This window comes from Protomyctophum parallelum, assembly GCF_964188405.1.
Source record: "Protomyctophum parallelum genome assembly, chromosome: 22".
In the NCBI taxonomy this organism is placed as follows: domain Eukaryota; kingdom Metazoa; phylum Chordata; class Actinopteri; order Myctophiformes; family Myctophidae; genus Protomyctophum; species Protomyctophum parallelum.
Window position 1 is genome coordinate 2,626,276 of NC_139714.1, and position 11,084 is coordinate 2,637,359.

The 11,084-nt window shown below is 40.3% G+C and overlaps 1 protein-coding gene across 1 annotated transcript; it reads left to right on the forward strand.

Annotated features, from left to right (window-relative positions):
• The first annotated feature begins 84 nt into the window (after positions 1 to 84).
• On the forward strand, positions 85 to 8,395 carry LOC310853422 (protein mono-ADP-ribosyltransferase PARP11-like). The gene is made up of 9 exons (XM_083757755.1): positions 85 to 187; positions 487 to 850; positions 1,412 to 1,542; positions 3,382 to 3,502; positions 3,671 to 3,746; positions 3,941 to 4,013; positions 4,603 to 4,730; positions 5,420 to 5,571; positions 6,331 to 8,395. The coding sequence occupies exons 3-9, from the start codon at positions 1,423 to 1,425 to the stop codon at positions 6,645 to 6,647; spliced, it is 987 nt and encodes a 328-aa protein (XP_083613881.1). The 5' UTR covers positions 85 to 187; positions 487 to 850; positions 1,412 to 1,422; the 3' UTR covers positions 6,648 to 8,395.
• Positions 8,396 to 11,084: the final 2,689 nt, after the last annotated feature.

An 11,084-nucleotide genomic window follows, 5' to 3' on the forward strand; every position in this document is an offset into this window, starting at 1 on the left:
AAGCCTGAGCTACTTCGTCGCACAACGGTGTTGCGCAAAGAAAAGAGCAGACACAGATCTGCTGTTTTCTGCAAGCGATGAAGCGACACACCGTAGGCTAGAAGTACAGACTGTCTGACTGAGTATAACTTATTGTTTGTGGCAAATCAACCAAATCGGTGTGCGTATTGATTATAACTGTAGGCCAGTAAGTAGCCTTTTTTCAATTGTTGAATTTGTTGTCCAATTCCTACTTTGATTTATTTTCTTGTAAAGAAAGAATGAAATACAGAAAGAAAGAAAGAAAGAAAGAAAGAAAGAAAGAAAGAAAGAAAGAAAGAAAGAAAGAAAGAAAAGAGAAATAATTGGAAATAAGAGTTTTTTTAAATGTATTTATTTAAACAAAATAGCAATCAATGCGTTATGTAAAGCTTGGAGCAGACTATAATTTTTGTTTTGTTTTATTTATTTTTTATGTCTTCTTCTTTCGTGTGTCTTCGTCATCAGATGTCCAGCTCAGTAGCGTGCTTCCACGCCCTCGTCTGGGGGACAAGGACCAAACGCAGTGACGTCATTACCTACGTCGACAAAGCCGGAAGCAAACATAAACAACAAAGCGGCGGAGGAGCGGATTGTTATGTACAATTATAATTATATTATTATTATCATTAAACCGCCGGGTTTCTGCTAATAATCTAATCCATCCGTGATGGATGAAGACCACCGCTTCATGTTCATGTCCATCTCGTTTCTAATCAAACTGGGGATAGATTGATATACACAACAATGACAGCTGTTGTTGTGACACTAACATTTTGAAAACATTTCCTGGTTCTGACCGTGTTTTTTTTACGTTGTCATTCAACGTGAGGTAATATAGATATGTACATAATATACGTTGATTATGTATTTATTATTATTGTATGTTACTGTCTTTACGTGTCTTGATGCATTGAATGCACAGAACATATAGACCACAATGGAAACAACAAGCCCCGTGTGTGTGTGTGTGTGTGTGTGTGTGTGTGTGTGTGTGTGTGTGTGTGTGTCAACAAGGCATTTTGTGTTATTCATTGTGGTAATCATTGTAAACCTTCCTTAAGTTACCTCTGTACAATCTCAAAACTTATTTTTGATTGATTGATTTAATACTATATTAGCAGTTTGCAAAAACACAAAAAATAGGCACGTTGGCACAGATTTATACAAAAGAGTGCTAAAAGGATGATAACACCCCAAAAAAAGCCTAAAAGGGCTTATTTCCATTGAAGTCCTGCGTATTCAATTAATCGAGACATTTAAAGACCAACAGACAGTATCCAATAATAAAGTATTCAATCAGTATAATATGAAGAAAATCGACAGCGTAAGATGATGTTGTGCTGGGCGCTTATTATTATTGGTTATGAATGTTGTGGCTGTATTCTTTCAGATTGAGTCATTATGTCGGCACCGCCAGAGGAGGACCAGGCTTCCTCCCCAGAGATGGAGGAGATGGACACCTCGGAACCCAACTGGTCCTGGTTCTATCTGGCCGAGTGTGGAGTGTGGCACATGTTTGAGGTACTGTGTATGAGCTATGAGCCTGTGTGTTACTGCCCACTAAAAGCAGTGGTAAAGTAGCAAGTACATACTGCACTGCGAAGTACAGCAAATAATAAAGTGTTTTTTGTGAAGATTTACAATCCTAACTCGGTTTAATTTCATCCACGGTTTTTCCATTGCAGGAGGGGACATTGATGGGAAAATGTGAAAGCTGAATTAATAATAAATAGAGTACCGGAGCGCAGGAGGCAGGTTCCGGAGCTAAGCTCATTTTATAAGCCTTAAAGGTCCTACGTTTACATTACAATGCCCACCATTGTTGATTTTCCTTTGTGGGATGCAGTAATATCATATATATAGATATCATATAATGACTGAAATAAAAGCCTAACCAAAACGTTGTGGTGGATAAATAGCGATACCAGCCACATCAGAACATTGTGGTACTGCAGCTGAAACTGCTTTAGAAGCCAGACAGAAATGACTTGGACTGGTTATATCAGCGTGGTGATTTAGGCTCGAACCACTAGAAATACGTTTGAGGGACATAAACCATGTGATGTTAAATATTAAATACAGTTTTAAAATGTGTGGTGTAGTTCCTTTAAGTAAGACCTTAATAGTGCATCCTTCCATTCTATTGTTTATACATCCTGCCATCCACCTATTATTCCAACAATTGATACAGTAGGCCTATGTAAATCTCATTAAAGGCCACTTCACCCCTTTTGCAACCAGATCTTATTTTAATGATGTTTAGGACACAATAAACATGCACTTTCCTGGGGTTTTAATGTGTATTGTGTAATATGTAGATATTTTAGTAATTCAGTGTCTGTGATGTCGCAGGCAATGGTCTCACTGCCTTCCTGGACCTCATATGTTGTTTCAGTAAGACCAAAGAGATTTAGCAAGAGTCGCAATCTTCGGTTTACTTCCCGTATCTGCGTGAAGTGGGTGGACAATTTTTTTGGAGACAGGAAGCAGGTTGGAGTCTATTCATTTCCAATGGGAGAATGAACGTGAACACGGCTTATGAACCATTCCTTAACTCCATGGTCACTGAACTAAATACTGGACCCAATCAACACAAGGCACACAATATTTCCAAGATATTCATACCAAAATGGCCTTTTTTTTGCAAGACAAATCAGGAGAATATAACATTGTTATCGACCTTTCTAGCAACAAACTCGCGAGATTTGAGAGGAGTCCGGAAGAGTCTCTGTCCATCTGCAGTCTGACAGACTCTTAAAGGGCTCTGGCCCCATATGAGATTAATATTATAACGTGAAATGAATGGATTAAAAGTGAAATAAAATGTGTGTTCCAATGCTTAATAATATAATTTTCCATAACTGTTTGGTTGATAGGAGCTGATTTGCCATATAATGCTCTCAATGCGCAGTCATCCACATGACGTTGTCAGTGTTGTTGTCAGCCTGGGACAGGGAGGGTGGTGGGAAGGTCGGGAGAGAAGCAAACCATGCTTTACTTTGGAGACCATTTGTAGGCTTTGTGTACCATTTCGCCTCTAGTGGCTCCATCATCGACCATCTTTATATAGAAAAAGTCTTTGGTAAGACAGCCATCCCCGTCTCCACAAGGAGGAGCAGTGCACCAAAGCATTATGGTTATTGTAGGAATTCATCAAACCCTAGTCAAACACAGACTACATTATTGTTCTGGTCATAGGGTGCAAATTTCAAATTTGTGCTGCTGTTATCTACTACAAATACTATTAACATTGAGTGACTGCAGTTTCTTCCAGCGGTGAAATGTCCCTTTAATGTCCAACCGGTCCATCACGATGTTTGCTCATAAGCTAAACATTGTTCCTTCGTCGTCTTCCTGCAGATTGACCCCAGTGCCGCGTGCTCCGTGACCAGCGCTCAGATTGAACAGTTCTACAGCAGGAACCAACACGGTGTCATGGATTTCTACACGGCCAAGTACACCTACAAGTTGGACTTCTCAGGTATTGGGAGTACCAGTACCATACACTATTCGCCCCGGGTCAAAACATATAAATATTTTTGAAATTCACTACGGGGAAACACGAATGGGCTTTTTATCTGTGTAACCACAAAATGACCACCACTGTTATGCTCTCTATAACATTTGACTTGATGCATTTCCTGCCTAGTCATGAAACAGATCAACGTGACGACAGGGAAGCAGCGGCCAATCAAGCGCTCCTTGCATTCTGCAACTGGCTTCAGGTACATTTGAGGAACTTGTGTGAACGCCGGTTCAAAGGTCAAATATCGTGCTTTAATAAGCAACGCGGCTGCCATTGTTTCTTCACTCTCGTGGTGTAGCATTTGAATGTGTCATTGTAATATACAGAAAGTACTTCTGATGTCCTTGAAAATGTGCTATATTCCAAGTGTTCACTGACATCTTCCTTTCCCAGGTTCATCTGTGATAATCTCGCGTTGCCTGTTCCCTGTCATTGGGAAAGAATTAATACAGACGAACCCTATCAGGTTAGTAAACCTCCATGTGCAAAAATAGCCAAAGTCAAAATGTGTCGCAGTGCGATGCGTTTTGAGTTTGTAGATCAGCTATCTTTTGCTATATTCAAATTACAATCCTGAATTCTTATTTTGCTATTTTTGAATTGGAATCCTGAAAAGTAACCCTTTGTATTTAATTTCAAATGCATTTAGTTATAGTTATGTTAAGTTGTTAACTAGCAGATCTACAAGCTCACCACGTGGCGGAAAGCGACACGTTGTGAGCTTGTAGATCAGCTATTTGACCTACTTCCCATAAACCCACTGGAAAGTCTCCATAGTACTTTGACAACGACTCCTGATCCTGACAACCTGTTGCGGCATGTCACTCCCCTTAATTCTCTCTCTCCCCAGTCTACTATCTTTCAAATACGACAACGTATATCCCGGTATCTTTAAAAACAATAAAAATAGATTTAGTCATAGTTTTAGTCATCGTAGATTAGTTTTGATTTAGGAAAATTGATTTTGTGGAAAAAAAGCTAGTTGATGGATACTCATCATAGTTTTAGTTGATAAAATGAACACTGCTTTCTTTACTCCCATCCCCTCTTTTCAGCTCGTTCAGCTGGGCAGAGAAACCTACGAGTTCAAAGAAGTGGCCAGACTGTATGACAGGACCATGGGACACCCCATCAAGTCCATCCAGAGGATCCAGAACCTAGACTTATGGGAGTTCTTTTGCAGGCAGGCAGAAGTAAAGTATATTAGAATGTTGACGTGTTGGTGGATCGAGGGTCGTTTTTAACAGAAAAGAACAAAGGAAAACAACAACAACAACAACAAAACGTTCCGTGTTTTGTTGCGGGGTCAGAGCTTCGTAACGAGGATGATTTGTTTGGGTTTTGGAATTCAGTTGCACTGGTTAAAAGAAAAAGAAATCACACCCGTGTGAGCTATGCTGAGGTGTGTGCGTGTGTGCTCTGTACTGTACTGTGCTATTGTTATAGGTCACTGTGAAGCTCAACAGCTGTACTACTTAGCCCTGTACTGCCGTACTCAAACAGACATACATACACATACACTTCCAATTTCACTTGTTTAATCTGTCTGACTTCTCTATCCTGATTGGATCAAATTGGTTTCATTACCTGAAAATGCTTTTTCTGAGAGCTGGAGACTGAGACATGGAGACAGCTGTTACTGAACAAACACTATAGCAATGAGTACTATCAGTATATAGTACCGGTACTATATAATACTATACTTTTAAACAGAATTACTTTCCAATTACCATTAACTTTGGTTAACAATTATTTGTCATGTTTGAGTGCATTGATGCCTTAGTCGGTGATTCACCTGTTTTATGGTTGATGACCTCTTGACAATAAAAACTATGCTTTGTTGTGTTCTCGTTCGCCGGTTCTCCCTAAAAGGAAGAAGACACAGTTGAGAAAAATCAAGCGCACGCTGGACATCGATGAGCGAATGCTGTTCCATGGCACCGGCCACAGCAACGTACAGGCTATATGCACGTATAACTTTGACTGGCGCCTGACAGGGAGTCACGGCGATGTCTACGGAAAAGGTAGTACCACGTTGGGACACTACATACGATTTCTACATACCTGGGTCACGTATTCTCACCCATTCTGAATTACCAAATTTCCCACTCCACATCGGCTGCCGGACTATATTATAGTCCGGCAGCCGATGTGGAGTGGGAAATTTGGTATATAGTATTTTTTATTGATCTAAAATATTTCCCATTTGTTTTATAGGGGTTTATATGTGACCATACCATTAAAGGTATATTCAGTGATTTCACCTAATTCAAATATCACTTATTTTTTTGTTTTGTTGTGATAATCCTCCCTACTATAGAGTGTGCTGGCCATATAAGGAGTTCATCCCTGTCCCCAGTTAACCCCTGGGGGTCAAAAAACCTTAGGTTTCGTTTTTGACTCTATCCTGATTGGACAAAGGCTGGGTCCCACAGCCAAAAACGAAACCTAAGGTTTTTTGAGTGAAATCACTGAATATACCTTTAACAGGCAAAACTGTCTAAAGTTCATCATGCTTTAAGTAGCATGTGACATGTCAAACTAGGGGATTTTCATGATTCTCAATCCATTCCAAGCATTGGTTCAGCACAAAAAACACTCCTTGGGCGAGAAACGCCATAGCGCACATTTTGTACATTTGTTTTCATACATTGCATAGATTATTATGCTGCTATATCGCTCAAATCTAAAATGACACTTTTTCTCTGTTAATATTTCGGAAACCCCTTTTTGTTCAGATGCTAACGTCAATTCTTCCTTCCGCTTCTTGCTTCTCTAACCAGGGAGCTATTTCGCTAGAGACGCCAAATACTCGAGCAAGTTCTGTCTGATGACGGGGAAGCACAACACCACCTTGCAGAGACACGGGCTCGCACCGCCAATCTTCGCCACAGAGCCTCCTTACAAGACCATGTTCCTGGCCAGAGTGCTGGTGGGGGAGTACACCGCGGGCCATCCTCAGTACTGCAGACCGCCCTCCAAGGACGCCGGCTTCACGCACTTCTACGACAGCTGTGTGGATGACGCGGGAAACCCAAAGATCTATGTCATCTTCGACAGCAACCAGATTTACCCCGAGTACCTGATCGAATTTTACTGATGTCTTGTAGGGATGGGACGATAATCATGGAGATTTTCAGATTTTCGTGAAATTGTCCACAGTCATACACTTGGAATTAGCTTTTGTTGAGCTGCAAATGCAGTACCACTTAAACCCTCTATACTTACGGACCTGTAAAGAGTGCATTTGGTATGCTCTCATTTCACTCTACACAAATCGATTCACCACAAATAGCAGATCTATAATCAACACGTTGTGAGCTTGCAGATCGGCTATTTTTGGCGAACGTTATCCTCAGAATAGGGATGCTAGGGGTATTGCAGTAATATTGTTAATCGCAATTATTTTTGCGACAATAATCGTGACATTTTCACAATGTCCCATCCCTAAAGACCTGGACATGCCCTAATGTCTTGACAAGAAGAGTGCATTGATGTTTTTGCACATCTCTTCAAAAGATATATAAACTAACACACATCTCCAATCTGGATTAGATTTAGGTTATAAAGGGGGCACGGTTATAAAAAGCAAATGATCGGTAGAAAAGTATTTGTGGGGGACCATGGGTGTTTCGTTAGTTAGATTCAGCACCTAACTGGGCAAAGGGGTGATCTAAAGCAGTGGTTCTCAACCTTTTCCGCGACCCCCCCAAAATAATCATATTTGACTTGGGGATCCCCCAAAATAGTCACATTTGACCTGGGGAGTCGGTTCCACAGATAAATATTGTGAAAATAGTCGATCTTCAACGCAAGACATTGTGATCAACTCTTTTCAAAGGTTTTGATAGTATAGTTTGTTCATTACATTTGATGCTCTAATGATTTAATATAATTTAATTTCTTTCCTTTGTTTTTTTCTCCCCCCCCCCCCCCAACAGTTATGTGGGGTCCTGACCCACAGGTTGAGAACCACTGATCTAAAGTGCCTTTATGGGATTTTTTGGATGAAAACAAGAAGACAATGCAGCAATGTATGTAATTGTGTTGTGTTTTGTATAGGTTTTGTACTACTATATAATGTATAACTTAAACTTACCATTATGTGCAAAAGAAAGCCCCAAAATCGGAGAACAGCCACACATTGCCTGAGGCGTCTTGCAATGAAAAAGTATTGTAAGTATGTATTTTATACAGTAGCCTACATGTTGTTGCCTGTGTGTCGAGTATCTTGTGCGCAGTTGTTTTAAAATAGGTGACACATGCACACCTGGAGCATCTTTAAGCCCAATCCACACCAACGGGACGGCGTTCTTCCCAGCGGTGTGATGTGTCCTGTCCTGTTGCACGTCGACCCAAGTGATTCAACTGGTTCAATTCAATGCCCCAAACAACACCAATAGGTCGACTCGCCATGCAACTCCTTGCAACCGTTTGGTTGCATGGCGACCCATTGGTGTTGATTGGGCTTAAGGATGTGTTATACTGTAGGTGTCACTCACTACCTGCATTCGAACCTGTCTCGTGCCCCATACGGGAAGCCAAACAGCAAAACGCTCAGGCAAAGGGTAAACGTTTCCTTGTCCTAGGGCAAGGAAAAGAGGAACCCTTAGCCTAGGCCCTATAGCAGGAGTGTGTTCTAGTTTATTACGGAGGGCATACGATAATCATCCCATGCATGACATCCACGCGTATAGTGGCTCGTGGTCAATAAATGGAAAAATAATGTTTAGTGGCCGGTATACGCTTAAACAAATCAGACCTGTCTGAAGTGAAAGGTGCAACAGCGCCCCCTGTTGGTACCCTAAACATACATACGGACACGGAAACAGCCAGGGACGGACAAAGCTGGGCTCCCTATGATTGCAGCCACTCAAAAATATATATGTCTGCAGGGCATACTACTTACTGTATATAGCGTAACACGGTAGAACACACCACTTCCCTATAGGGAGATATCAGGTGTCTACTGCTCCGCTATGTGCAGTAGAAAATACACCACTGCATCCAAATCCACCTCATCAAGCATGAGCTACTATGGTTGTGTAGGGATCGTTGTAGAGTTCAGAACATCTTTGGCCAACTGTCTACTAGTGTTCTGAGCTTCCTGTTGCCTGAGATTACCGCCTTTAAACAAAACAACACTGCTTTTTCTTGCTTACTCATTGGAACTGTGACCTTGTTAGTTGTCATCACACGGCGCAAATATATTATGTATGCATGGGAAGCCTTTTTTATGTTTGTTGGCGAAACCTACCTCTGAACTCGGAACATTTTGGCCCAAACCCAATATTTAGTTTTCCTTTCCATGAAAGGGTTTTTTTTAATCGTATCAGTATCACAATGTGAAATCAAACATTTCACATGAACTCATATGCTATGGGCAATACTTTAATGGATGTGCAAAACACTGAGATGTGAGATGATTCATTTATTGTGGCTGCGTTATGAGAACTTTCTGTGCCATTTTTTGATCTGCTGATGAGGCAAAGGCAAGTTTAAAAAGGTTTTATGTAAACTTGCGTAAAATGGCCAAGTGTAACTACTACTGTAAATAAAACGTGAACCATGCATTATTGTGTTGATTATGACTGATGATCTTTGATCTAACCTTTTAACACTTTATTTGGACAGCAATGCAATTAATTTGCATTATGACAAAATCAGTACGATTCTATTAGACTATTACTGATCTAACTAATATAAATGTCAAGGTACGTTTATCCCTGTCAGAATGTGTTCACCCTCCAAAAGAAAGTTGATAGGCTATGTGTTATGATCAGTGAAGGCAGTTAACTAATGTGTTTAATGTAGATTTAACTTGATTATTTATTTCAGATAGGCCTATGTATTCTGAGTCATCAAACTGTAAATATTGCAGTAATCACATATTTGGCCATGCACTTTATTTTATCTTTTCCTTTTCTGAATACTATGCACTTGAGAGATTAGTGCCTGCCCACAGTGCCCATGCAGTCGTCTGAAGTGCCCACTCGACTTCAGTTCTCCTCCTGACACTTCCTATAGGCTATTGGTGACTATTTTACTTTACACCATAACATTACATGCATAATAATGCATATTCTGTTTCTAAATAATCATACTGTACACTCAAAGGGGTAAATGGTGACACTGTGTGGACAGAAGTTACAATAGCAGGCAGCAACTGTGTACGTGCGTGTGTCAACCCCCGCCTAAAATATGATTTACCAAAAATATGATTTACCATTAATTAAAAAATAACAAATGAGTACAAATAGGTCCTGTATTCAAATATGATGATGATACCCATGATTGAATGAGAGAACGAATTGATTGAAGTATTATATTAACAGTATGCATAATGGCACAACTCAAAATCTGTTACTGCATGACACACTGTGACACTGGTAAAGCAATGAAAGCATTACACTCGTTTACACTAGGGACCACCATTTTCAATTCATCAGAACACTTAGTACAAATATACACAGCTATATATATAAAAAAAATCACACCCATGTGAAGTGAGGGGCGCTAATATATTAAAGTCTAACGCATGTTTCTATGATGTGATGTAATGGTGATGTAAAACAAACGGTGACAAAACAAATTAAATTCTCAATATTGTTAATGGCATTTAATGTTTTGTGTTAGGGACAAGATTACGTAAATTTTCCCTTCATTTTCAATGGCGTTTTTAAAACAAACATTAAACAAACAGCTGGAAATCATCATATAAGGAGGTAAAAGGGGAGAAAGAAACATACAGTAAAGACATTAGGCTAATTAAACCGTCACACCAGACACCACTCGCTTGATTGTGATTGGCACACACACAGACAGACAGACAGACAGACAGACAGACAGACAGACAGACAGACAGACAGACAGACAGACAGACAGACAGACAGACAGACAGACAGACAGACAGACAGAAAGCTAATTAAACCGTCACACCACGCTTCACATGTGTGATTGGCTAAAGGGCTATGGGTACGCCCACTGCTCCAGGAAGTAACTGCCTGTTGGGATATTTAAAAACCCAGCTGCGACAGAGTGAGGCAACTGGAATACTGGATGGATTGGCTGCGGAGTTAACGTCTTCCGAGGCTATTATGTGTTTGAGACGCCGTTTCGCCTTCTCCTCCGCGATATTGGTTTACTTTTACAGTTCCAAGAGTTTATATTTCTCTCATCAACGACATTGATTTGTATCGGTTGTATGTCTTTAAATGTTTTGATGAATTGAACAATGTGGACCCTGTTGTAAACAAGTGTAATGCTTAATTGGTTCGTCCACTCACAGTTGACAGTCTTTGTATTGAGTTGTGCTTAAAATGTACTGTAAATTCTACAAACTGTTAATAAATATTTCAATCAATCAATCAGGTTTGTAGGCCTACTTGTTTCAAATGTGGTCGATCGTGACATTTTGTGTAAAACGCTTTCGGGACCCTTGTTTACCGTTTCTGTATGGGGACATCTAGTTACCGACGTCCTAAATATAGAAAAGGTAAACTAGGGTCCCGACTCACGACGATTTCAGAGTCTAGCC

Bases quoted from the DNA above. Each gene is read 5' to 3' on its own strand.
- LOC310853422 (XM_083757755.1), top strand. From the start codon at position 1,423: ATGTCGGCACCGCCAGAGGAGGACCAGGCTTCCTCCCCAGAGATGGAG. The intron at 4,014-4,602 runs GTTAGTAAACCT...CCCTCTTTTCAG, and splicing joins ATACAGACGAACCCTATCAG to CTCGTTCAGCTGGGCAGAGA. The intron at 4,731-5,419 runs GCAGGCAGAAGT...TCTCCCTAAAAG, and splicing joins TTATGGGAGTTCTTTTGCAG to GAAGAAGACACAGTTGAGAA.